Source organism: Vanessa atalanta, chromosome 19 (assembly GCF_905147765.1).
Source record: "Vanessa atalanta chromosome 19, ilVanAtal1.2, whole genome shotgun sequence".
In the NCBI taxonomy this organism is placed as follows: domain Eukaryota; kingdom Metazoa; phylum Arthropoda; class Insecta; order Lepidoptera; family Nymphalidae; genus Vanessa; species Vanessa atalanta.
In genome coordinates, this window is record NC_061889.1 from 5,501,708 (window position 1) to 5,514,410 (window position 12,703).

General features: G+C 35.4%; 1 protein-coding gene across 1 annotated transcript; it reads left to right on the forward strand.

The window, feature by feature from the left end:
• Nucleotides 1-726: 726 nt before the first annotated feature.
• On the forward strand, nt 727-10,554 carry LOC125071576 (SWI/SNF complex subunit SMARCC2). Its single transcript, XM_047681897.1, has 20 exons — nt 727-961; nt 1,173-1,292; nt 1,951-2,064; nt 4,260-4,428; nt 4,610-4,764; nt 4,985-5,128; nt 5,615-5,739; nt 5,903-6,009; nt 6,269-6,390; nt 6,643-6,824; nt 7,174-7,315; nt 7,420-7,540; nt 7,862-8,001; nt 8,208-8,397; nt 8,660-8,814; nt 9,032-9,146; nt 9,366-9,509; nt 9,960-10,169; nt 10,250-10,352; nt 10,443-10,554. The coding sequence occupies exons 1-20, from the start codon at nt 845-847 to the stop codon at nt 10,552-10,554; spliced, it is 2,787 nt and encodes a 928-aa protein (XP_047537853.1). The 5' UTR covers nt 727-844.
• The last annotated feature ends 2,149 nt before the right edge of the window (nt 10,555-12,703 follow it).

A 12,703-nucleotide genomic window follows, 5' to 3' on the forward strand; every position in this document is an offset into this window, starting at 1 on the left:
AGTTAAGAATTTATCACCCGCCGAATTTTATAAAACACAAACTTCCAAACCCCGTTTTTCCCCCACAGGGATAAAGTTTCGTAAAATCCCTTCAAAGCGGATGTCTACACCCTATAAGGAACCTACCTACCAAATTTCAAGTTTGTACATAGGTATTTAAAACGGGATATTTACCATGTTTTTTATTTTTATTTGTTGGAGCTCAATATTTCGACATTATCTACTAATGTCTTGTTCACGAGATTTCACGATATTGTACATAGGTGTTTCAGTTTCTGAGATTTCGTGCTTAAAGTGGTATTTCACTTTTATAAATATAGATTAGTAAAAATCATAATAAATCCTATATTTTGGCTCCAAATATTTTTTAAATATTATTAAATTAATATAATTACAAATAATTCATTCAGTCATTTTAAGTCAAATAAATATATTTTAAAATGAAAAAGATTTAAAAACCATTACTTTTCTTTTTTACTCAGTCTTGTATAAAATGTGTTTTAATATCAGAGATATTATACTTCGGCTTTTATTTGAGTGAGATTTTTATAGCTTTAGTAATTGTTCCAAAGGGATAAATCACACATTAAACAAACCTTTAAACAGGAATTTGATAATCAACAGCTCATTAACAGTATGCTGCAATACTATTGCTTTCTCAATAGAGAATAATAAAAAAAGCTAAAGAGTGGCAACTGGCAGCACTGGTAGCATAGATGTCAAAAACAAAGTCGGTGTATGTATCGTAGCGACGCTTGGGTTTTACATTTGGTTACATTTAGTTGTAAGAATAGTGTGTGTATTTGGTGATTAAATAAGAAAGTGAATTAAATTATTCACTACAATGACAACTTTAGGCCCTAAGAAAGATGGGGGCCCAAATATTGAATTCTTCCAGTCGGCGGAATCTTTGACTCAATTTGACCAAATTCGTGTGTGGTTACAGAAAAACTGCAAAAAGGTAAATAAGAGATGATGACTGACAATTACATTGTGATTGTATTTCTTATCGTAAATAAATGAAAGTATTAAATGTAAATTATTATCATGCTTAGCAATTACATCTGGCTTGTATTGTGTAATATTATAAGTGGATTTTTGAAATAAGAAATTGGTTTTTGCTTAATTTTTTTTTTAATGATATTAACAACGTCGATAATTATGATTTTTAGCATGTCCAAACTGATCCACCAACCAAAGAGGGGTTGGCCCAACTGGTCATCCAGCTTATCCAATATCAGGAGAATAAGTTGGGAAAAAATGCAACTGATCCTCCGTTTATGAGACTTCCAGTAAGTACAAGTTATTCTATAGACATGCATTTGCATATAGCAGATTAAGGTTTTAATGTGGTGAAAAATTATTGCCAAATAGTCTAAGATAGAAAGTAAAAAAAAGAAACAATTTAAAATGAGCCAGTTGCTAATTCAAAATCAAATAAATAGAACAAAATCATCAGAAAATTTTTTTATTGTTGCTGTAATTGTAATTTTTTTTTTTTTAAATGCACACAATATAAATACACCATGTAATATCTTAACCCTATGGTGCTGTTAAAGTGACCATCATCCGCCGTTACTTCTGATTTTCCATAACACAAGTGCTTTAGCTACTTACATTGGATCAGAGTAATGTATGTGATTTTGTTTTAACATTTAAAAAAAAAAAAGTGATTTTATTTTTTAAAAGCATCATTTAATCAAGCACATAATCTATTTAACCATCCAATATGATGGTGATACTTTTCAAACTGTTGACAAACACGTTACTGTACATATGCTTCCAAAATACATGGTATAGATCAAATGAATGACAAGTGATGGTGAAACACTGAGAAGGCTAATAAAAAAAAATACATTGCATAATATTAAAGGTATAATATTATATATAAATTAAATAAAGCTTTAATATATACAAAAACCTAATTATAATAATTTGTTATCATTTCAGATGAAAGTATTCATGGACATGAAACCAGGCGGGTCCCTGTGCACGGTGCTCGCCACCATGTTCCGCTTCAAGTCGGAGCAACGGTGGCGCAAGTTCGACTTCCAGGTCGGTAAGGTATGCACCCGCACGCTGCCTCGCTCACCGCCCCCGCAGACCGCAGCCCCCGCCCCGCAGACCCGCCGCAAGGCATAACAATGCATCTATTGACACGTGTCTCGCGATTTACTATAATTAATTATAAAAAAAACACATGGCACAATTGCACAGTCATTATGTATATTTTAAACATAAAAAATTACAATACAGGTATTTCGTGCTAAAATTCATAAAGTTAAATTCTATCTCATGATTGTTCACTTTCTCCAACGATATCTCGACAACGACCCTATCGTTGTATAGCCTATTCCAATGGAAGTAGGTAAAAAGATAAATAAATCTTACATTTATGTATTTCATGCGCCATCTTTTCGCATCCATAGTGAATATCATAGATTAATCAAGCTCTCGACCAATGATATTATATGTCAATTTGCTGTCAAATGTTGTTTATTTGGCTTTTTCCCTGTTATGGTTGGATTAGAGTGTAGGTGAAAAATACTTGATCGGAAATTTAGAGAGTTTATCGCGATTTTTGTAGCCTATTTATCTTATGCATCTATTTTTAAGTCCCTCTCAAAATATCTTTAAAAAACAGCAATCTTGGTTCATATGCAGTTTTGGGCAATTTTGTTCAACATAATGACTGGACATGATCTACTATCTACTAAAAATATTACCTTAAAGAGAAAGCCTGTTAAAATATACTTAATTTTTGATCTCATGTCACCACAATATGAATCGAATTAACATTTCTTAAATTTAGCTATTATGAATTATTTGATTAAAATATTTTCAACATATTTTTATAATTATGACAGCGAGAAATACAGTGATTTACTTGATGGTAACCACTGTCTCATCACATATTCATAAGCAATGCTTTGTATTGTTGTGTTCTAGTTTGAAGTGTGAGTGAGCCAGTATAACTATGTTGGATGCGATGGGGTGGTTCATTTAATCGCCCTGTCTTCAAACTCAATAAAAAACCTACTACTGCACAATTTTTCTATCGTTCTTTATGTAAAAATTGTTATTAGTTATTAATCGCGAGACGCGTGTCGTTGCCCAATCGCACGATATTGTGGGTATGATATTATAAGTCATTAACAATTACATTACACAATACACTATTAAACAAAATTACTATAATTTCGAATGTATAAATAAGTATTTTCTTATAAAAAGTTTTAAAACAGCACAATTTTTCTAAATATTAAAAGCATGATGTTTAGTTATTCAAATTCAAATAAGTCCTATTTGTTATTAACTCTTAAAAAAGACAATTTAATATATCAATTTTCAATATGAACATAATATACTTGGAATTGTTAAAATACTTTAGCACCAGGAATGTTAAATTTAAAAGAATTATAAGATACACGTTTTATTTTTCGTAAACTGAAAGCACAAGTGATACATTCAAATTGTACACATTATGATTGTTATTAAAATATATTCTTGTCTAAAGTCCGGCCGCTGAGAACGTTCACTCCAGAGTCTTCGTGACGCCTCTGTCGGTTGATCGTGACTAAAGAATAATGATACACTACCAAATTAAAAAGTTGATATAATCTTGTATTTTGTTATTTATTTTTAATTTAATTTAATGCAAAGATATAACTTACTTTTTATCAGTTTTTTATATTAATATCACATATTGTACGCTATTTTAAGGTTACGTCGTCAATTCGATCTTGGACTTCCATCAATAACGCAATTCTCAGCATCTGGACTTTAGTTACACCTATCACAATATCCTGAACATCTGAATCTGTATATATTCTTTCATTTCACGTGCTCATTTCATGCAATGTTCCATTCTGTTCGGGATCTCTGGGAAATAAATGTGGGATCATTTGTTTTTTAATAAAGCAAAATGTTTGTGTTACATGTGTTTTCATAACAGTTTGTTTCTATCACTAATTATGTGAATTGGGATTGTGACTCACTTTTCATTGTTGCATGTTTTTTTTTTATTTACCTCTTACAAACTATTTGCTTAAAATTGTCAATTTATTTTTTATAATTAAAATTAAATAATTGTAAAGATCGATATGTTTGTACCCATTAAGATAAAATTATGAGAGCTATAAATTTACTCTGATAAAATAATTTTTCAAAATATTTTGAGATTAGAATTATGGATTGTATAATCTGCTAACACTATACCCTCTCTTCTCTTCCCTTCTCCCTCTTTCTTCCATTTGCAGAATCCGTCCCGAAAAGATTTGAACGTGCAAATGATGATGGAAATCGAATCATCTCTCCTGGGAGCTGAAGTAATACGCTCACCCTGCATCTTCATACGTCCAGAAGTAGACAAAGCCACAGCTAATAAAGTCAAGGATATCATTGTAAATCATCAGGGAGAAATTTGCGGTGAGTCATCATTGAAGTTCTTTTTTCAAAAAATCAAATAATACTAACATATTTAAAGTTTAAGATTAACCGCAATTTTTAACGGTCAATATCTCGGTTTATTAATTAATTAATTAAATTAACATAATTTAAGATATAATACCCTTTATTTAAAGTTTTTTAATAACAATATATTTTTTAGAGGACGAAGAAGACGCAACGCATATAATTCACCCCGCGGTAGATCCTCTGGAGGAAGAGTACGCTCGGCCTGTATTCAAACGTGGGAACAGCGTTCTTATACACTGGTACTACTTCCCCGACAGCCACGACACCTGGGCACAGTCTGATCTACCGGCAAGTGTTATATGAATCTTATTATTATACGTCATTGATTGAACGATATCGACACGAAATTTGCTTTTTTTGCCGAGGTTAAAGGAAATTCAATATATTTTGTGGCGATGTAAAAATATAAAATTGTTAATCCCCAAAACTTCATTGCTTAAAGAGACCATCAAAATTAATCAAGAGAACAATTCCTCTCATGTTGTTATATTGCAATTGTGTGTGGCAGGTGGACGTGCCCGAGAATGTGAGCTGGGAGTGCAACCGAGCGGAGCCGTGGCGCGTGTCGGCCACGTGGGCGCTCGACCTGCCGCAGTACAACGAGTGGATGAACGAGGAGGATTACGAAGTCGATGTCAACGGAAAGAAAAAGGTGAGGCAGTACTCGTAATGAGATTTGTAGCTGGCAATACGTTCATAGTATATTAAAGCACATAACACATTGGATGCAATTTATTCCAAAAAGTCGAGGCCTCTTAACAATATCTTTAAGTATCTTTCATAGTTTTTTTTTTGAAAACATACTTGTTTGCAAAAGTGTAGGTATATGTAATTAGTGAGTTTAGTTCTTTAATAGCATATCTTGAGAATTAAACGATCGCCCCCTATCTATTTCTCTGTGATATTAAATATATGTATTATTAGATAATTACAAATCGACAAAGAATAACCGCTGAGTATCCTAACCGATTGATAGAGGATTGGTAATGCTTCTATATTGAAAGAAGGAATTCGAATTAATTTGATATTTACAACAACGATCATATTTGTTCTTTCTTAAATCAAACCATTCGTAAAAAATGCTGTGGGACCCTTACTTTAACATTATTTGTGTTATTATACTAACTGTACATTTTAGGTACACAAGTTGAGACTGTCCGTTGATGATCTAATCCCCGGGTCTGAGCCGTCAGGGAAAAGTAAAAAGGGTAAGAGGAAGCGATCTCCCTCTCCGCCGCCGCAGAAACACGGGAAGAGAAAGAGGTACGAATAATTGAGTTTTTTCACGAATGACCAATTATTATTTATTATAACCAAGGCCTTTATTTCGACATAAAAATACAATGCTTTTTAAACACTAAATATACTTCATTTGTGGACAAAATCTAGTAATTATGTGTGTGTTTTTATTTAACTTTTGGTTTAGTCGTGTGGCGAAGCGTCGCGATAACGACGGTGATGAAGAAGAGGATAACGCGTCCAGAGACAATACTGATGTCGCGCCCACACCTGAGAGCGAGCGGTCTACTGACAGTTAGTTAATCATTTGACAAATATCTTTATTATTCGAGTAACGATCAAAATCTCGCTTATTTTTATCAAAGTATTTTGTTATAAATAACAATGTAATAGTTCTGTATGAAATCAGATTTTTTTTTAATTTTAATAGAAAACCTTATGTGCTCACCACTGCCCATAGACATTGGCATTGTGAAAAGTCTATGAATTATTCACGAATGTGTCACATCTACGATATTTAGTCCCGCATAGTACATTAGCCGTTGTCCCGCAGCGCCGGCGCCGGCCTCGGGCGCGGCGGAGGCGAGCGCGGCGCCCGACGCGCCCGCCACGCCCGCGCCCGCCATGGACGCGCACGACGACTCGCAGGGCAAGCACAGCGACTCCAATACGCAGGTAACTCTCCCCGCAGCGCCGGCGCCGCCTCGGGCCACGAATAACTTGTTTTATGTTATTTAAGTAAAGCGGAACTATAAATAATGATTAACATGTACACCATTTTATTTGATTTGATGCCAATTTTCTACACTTAAAGAAACATGATTGGATTATTATTATTTAAAGAAACAAAATTTCAAAGCTTAAAGAAATGAAATATTTAATTCAAACTCAAAGTGGTAATATAAAACTTAATATTGATATCAACAGGAAATGCTAACTAAGGAAGAGTTGGAAGACAATGTAACGGATCAAACTCACCACATCGTAGTGCCGTCCTACTCGGCGTGGTTCGACTACAACTCCATACACACCATCGAGAAAAGAGCGTTACCCGAGTTCTTCAACAATAAGAACAAGTCGAAGACTCCCGAGATATATTTGGCATATAGGTTTGTTTTCTTATTAAACTTATGCTCTAACTGTAAATACAATAATTGGTAATAGTTTCTAATATATATATTTTATAAATTTAATTACATAATTAACAGTTTTATAATACTTTTAGCTTAACTGTGTATTTTATTCTTCTTTAAACATTGCAATATAATGTTAGAATTGCATCATTTTTGTAGCAACATATTATAACTTTATAATGTTGGCAATGTCAAAGACAAAAAACAGTCAAAATGTATCTTTAGACGTCAGGTTACTTTCATGAAATGCATGCATAGAAAATCTGTAAAGCTACAAGTGATTCTTTAATTGTAAACATGTTCACATACCGCTCGTCTCCCCCAGGAACTTCATGCTGGACACGTACCGCCTGAACCCGACGGAGTACCTCACGAGCACGGCGTGCCGGCGCAACCTGGCGGGCGACGTGTGCGCCATCATGCGCGTGCACGGCTTCCTCGAGCAGTGGGGGCTCGTCAACTACCAGGTCACGCTCGCGGATTTCATTTCCAGATACATGTTGTCTACTGTTCGTCATTATGATGTCACGTCATAAATTGTAAAATATAAAAATAATTTGGTGTATCCTAGGTGGAGACAGAGTCTCGTCCGACCGCTATGGGACCGCCGCCCACGTCACACTTCCACGTATTGTCCGACACTCCGTCCGGCTTGCAGCCGTTGCAGGCGAGACCTACTCAACCTAGACCAGGTAAAAACATGAAGCCTCTATTTTCAATGTTCTTCGATGATAACTGCTATTTTAAATAATCGCTACCTATATGCTAATGATGATATGAAAAATAATCAAATTAAAACATTATATTTTTGGTACTCTATCAACCAGAATTGGTATTAGGTAATTTAACATAAATATAACATATTTTACAATGCTGCATAGTGGAAATCTCGAAGTCACTAAATTGTTTTACATATGCTTTTGTTCTTGATGAATAGCCTTGAAAACCTTTTGAAATTTAATATCATGAACCGTTCGTATAACTCGATACACTACTTTTGCGGCGTATTCCAGCAGAGAACGTAGCGGTGCCGAAGGTGGAGGCCGGCCTTCCCAACGGCGCGGATGCGGGCGCGCCCGTCAAGCCCGAGCCCAACGTTAAGGCGGAGCCCACAATTGAACTGGGCACCGCACCTGGACTCAAGATGGACCAAGTAACTTGTTTAGATAATATTGAGATGTTATTGAATAACCAAAAAAAATGTAGAACTAGATGTTTGGAATAGTTTAAATATGATGATTGCCCAATCATTTTGGGCATCACATCACATATTATACATGTATCTATATATGAACGAAATTTATGCTATTTCTACTTGCCTTATAAAAACAACAAGCATATAAGTTTGATATATCTCAGTATCGTGGAGGAGCCCGGGGGCGCGAATGGACAGAACAGGAGACCCTCTTGCTGCTGGAAGCGCTGGAACTGCACCGAGACGACTGGAACCGCGTGGCGGCGCACGTGGGCTCCAGAACACATGATGAGTGTATCCTGCACTTCCTACGACTACCCATAGAAGACCCATATTTGAATGATACCTCAGCTAGTAAGTTATTTTAGTCATAGGAACATAAATAATAGTTATAAGGTATCAGTAATCAGTATTGTATGTATGAACAGTTGTCTTTTTTGAAAAGTAAAATTTGTATGGGCATGTTCAAAGTTGAAGTAAACTAATTTACACACCTAAAAATATTTTGTAGTTATGTCAGTATGCACTGAGTCTAAGAGTAAAATACAAAGATCAAAAATATTTTTATATTGTAAGTTGAATTTATATCATACTTAAATGTTGTTTTTTGTCGCAGGTGGTGTCCTGGGTCCATTAGCTTACCAACCCATTCCATTCAGCAAGACCGGCAATCCCGTGATGAGTACAGTTGCGTTCCTGGCTTCCGTAGTCGACCCGCGCATCGCTTCTAAGGCCACTAGAGCTGCTATGGACGAATTTTCTGCTATTAAGGTAAACATTTTATGAAAATTATGTTTGTTTACATTCATATAAGACCTAAAAGTTAGTTATTGTAAAAAAATGTCAATAAATAAATAATAAATAAATTGTTACTTTACAGTGGACTCATCTGGTTGATGATTTTGATAGTGGCTTAAATTAAATGAATTATTATGTAAAGTGCTTAAATTCGTATGTGGTGACGTATCACGATGATGACATTGCACAGGACGAGGTACCGGCGGCCATGATGGAGGCGCACGTGAAGGCGGCCGGCGCGCACGGGCCCGCCGCCGCGCTCGCCGCCACCGGCATCGCCGGCACCGCGCCCGCCGCGCCCGCAGGTAGCGCCTCCTGCGCCGCTGTATAGTTGCATACCACTTCTGGATCGTGCCCCGAATGTTTTATTATGCCTATTAGTTCTATAACATATATTCAGCTTCAAATGTTATCTAAATCTAAATATGATAAAATTCAGATTTGCCTTTTATTCTTAAAAGGCATTGCTGGTACAGTTTTGCTAATAATAATTGATTTTATGAGAGATTAATGTTCACCCGCAGTAGAGAAAAAAGAAGGCTCGGAGGTAAAACAAGAAGCAATGGAAGTGGACGGAGAGGGCGAAGCGAAGGTGAAGGAGGAGCCGGCGGAGGCGCCGCCCGCAGACGAAGCCAAAGAGACCAAGGACGATGCTACCCCACCGCCAGGTTAGTTAGGATAGTCAATGATGATTAACAAACGACGACACCTGCTTAAAATTTCAAACTTTTGTCGTCCTTGCTCGTTACATTTTTAGCAAACATATATTTTTTAAATAAAAAAAATTAGTAATTTTTTATATTAGCATTAACACTTTTGTCAATCAATTATTAAAAAATTAATGTACCATAGATGTGTACACAACAAGTTATTTAATAATTATTTTATGTTCAGTTATATAAACGTAAAAAAAAAACAATATAATGCTAAATTGAAAATCGAAATTGCTTTAACAATGCAACAATGCAATCAAAAAAATAAACAATGAATGACTGTTTCCAAAACTCAAATTTACCAGATAAATGAATTTATAAATTTGAATCTGAAATATTTCCTCTTTGGTTAAATTCTTATTAATTGGCCAAAATGAAGTGACACAAAAATGTATTGCATCACAGAAGCGCCAGCAGCGGTAGACTCCAAGGTACAGTCAGCCGCAGCGGCAGCTCTTGCGGCTGCCGCCGTGAAGGCGAAGCATCTCGCGGGAGTCGAGGAGCGCAAGATAAAGTCTCTCGTGGCTCTACTCGTCGAGACGCAGATGAAGAAGCTGGAGATAAAGCTGAGACACTTCGAGGAACTCGAGGCAACCATGGAGCGAGAGCGAGAAGGTCAGGATTTAATTCACACACTACATATTTTAGTTTCTGCCGCGACAATTTTCGTCGTTCCTGACATCAAAATTTTCTAGGTCTCGAGTATCAACGGCAACAGCTGATACAGGAACGTCAACAGTTCCACCTGGAACAGCTGAAGGCGGCCGAGTTCCGGGCGAGAAACCACGCCATTCAAAGGTAAAAAAAATCATTACAAGTCGATAGTCTGGTGATTCCTTCCCATCGAGGATGAGCGAGAGCATAACGTGTTCGCCGTTCCGTGCGCAGACTGCAGGCGGAGTCGGGCGGCGTGGCGGCGGCGGCGGCCAGCGCGGCGCCCGGCGCGCCCGACGCGCCGCCCGCAGACGCGCCGCAGCCGCCGCCCGCGCACCACGCCTGAGCGCCGCGCCGCGCCGACACCTACGCCGACACCTACGCCGACACCTACGCCGACATATGAGCGACCGGGCGCGGTGTCGCTACGCGGGACGATGCGGCGATGTCGACGAATGGATATTTTGTACGATATCGGTGTGGGAATTATGATGTTAATGTATGGAGCGCATTTAAATTATTACTCGTGTATTCCAATTTTTTACAAATTTCGATAGATGAGGAGAAACGAGTTTATCAGGTGAAATTAAATGTAAAGTTAAATTTATCAGGTGTTGCGTTTGTGTGTGGGTCATGTTGTGTCAGATGAGGCGAATCTGCTGGCTAATTTAAATTGACCCATATAAGTAATGCTAGCAAGATTAAATATCAGTTACAAGGAAAAGCGTTATCGACAAAACCTAATTATTACAATCAGAATTTAATATTATTTAGTGACGATAAAAACTCATAACGTACTTATAGATGATGAGTTCCGTTCCGATACACATCCTGATAGCTCGCTGATAACACGTGATAAATTGTTTCTTGAAAAAATTATCACTCATCTAAAATTTTAACGTGTATTATCATCATAAATCAATTCAATTGTTTATAACAATAATATTATAATAACAATACAAATATTATAAACAAATTTTATTAAAAAAAAAATCAGAAAAAATGTAAATTTTTTGGATAATTTTTGTTAAATAAAATATATAATTATAAAGAATAAAACAAAAAATATTTATTATTACGAAATAATGCGTTACATTCGTATCATTATCGTTGACAATGTACACGTAATTCATGGTGTTTTGAAGTCGCGATAAACTGCAAAATAGTATGCTTAAGTATTATATTATTAAAAAAGACAGGAACTCGTGTGTCGTATCTTAGTAATTATCTCACTAAACTCCAAACATGATTTCGATGTATGTTATCTTTTCATCCTTTTTTTCATATAAATAAAAAATATACATAGAATCTCTACTAGCATTAAATACCGTATAATTTTATTAGTGTGAATTGATTAGCGATGATGATTACCTGCATTTTTGCGATAAAAACAGAACTACATACATAACACCACTTTAATTGCTTATATTAATATAGTTAATATTTTTTAAGTTTTTATTTAAATGCAAAAACTCCCCGTACGGATTATACATATAATTTTCTACTCTGCAAAAAATGACAGTTCTCAGAAGATACATGATTCATACCTAGAATTGTCTATATTTCAATAGAACATATTTCGATTAATGTATTAATTATTAATATAGGATGTTATTGAAGTTTAATTTGTCATTTTGCATTGAGTAAACTGTAAATAGATAAATAAATGTAAGCTCGTAGGAATTACCTGTAACGTCACGTTATAAAATAAACGATAAATATGAATATGTGTTTTATTTAGGGTTGGAAATGTAATATTTAGTATACAATTATCCTTTTATATTTAAAATATAATTTAATTAAAAAATTACAAAGTGAAAGAAATATCTTATTTTAATGACATAAGACTATATCAAGTGATTATCAATTTTAAATTAATAATAATGTTGATTGGGTATCCTTTTAATATAGGAATATTTTAATATTCTATCAAAAAAAAAAAACAAAGCAATATAGTTTTGGATATTGTTTTTTTTTTATGATATCTGTAGTCGGACTACCAAATACCTGATACCATCAGGTGTTCGCCCATAGACAATGGCGCTATAAGAAATATTACTTACATCACCTATGCGCCACCAACCACGGGAACTAAGATGTTATGTCCCTTGTGCCTGTAGTTACACTGGCTCACTCACCCTTTAAACCAGAACACACCAATACTTAGTACTGCTGTTTGGCGGTAAAATATCTGATGAGTGGGTGGTACCTACCCAGACGGGCTTGCACAAAGGCCTACCACCAAGTCAGTCAGTGAATATTTATGTCGAATATTCATATATTTATAATTTACTTAAAACAAACTGGAATTCGAACCCGTGATCTGCAGCCTTATACGCTAGTTGCGATTATAACGACGGTGTAAAAATAATTATCAGTACCTTATAGTATTATAAGAGGGCTTCAGTTACTATAAAAACTATCAATATTTCGGTAAGTAATCGAAAGTATAATGATAAGAATCAATATGATATATTACTATCAAAATAAATTGA

What these genes read in the sequence shown, in the direction of transcription:
- LOC125071576 (XM_047681897.1), top strand. Translation starts at nt 845, where the DNA reads ATGACAACTTTAGGCCCTAAGAAAGATGGGGGCCCAAATATTGAATTC. An exon ending in ATGTCAACGGAAAGAAAAAG is followed by an intron (nt 5,129 to 5,614) that starts GTGAGGCAGTAC and finishes TGTACATTTTAG; the next exon opens with GTACACAAGTTGAGACTGTC. An exon ending in GAGATATATTTGGCATATAG is followed by an intron (nt 6,825 to 7,173) that starts GTTTGTTTTCTT and finishes CGTCTCCCCCAG; the next exon opens with GAACTTCATGCTGGACACGT.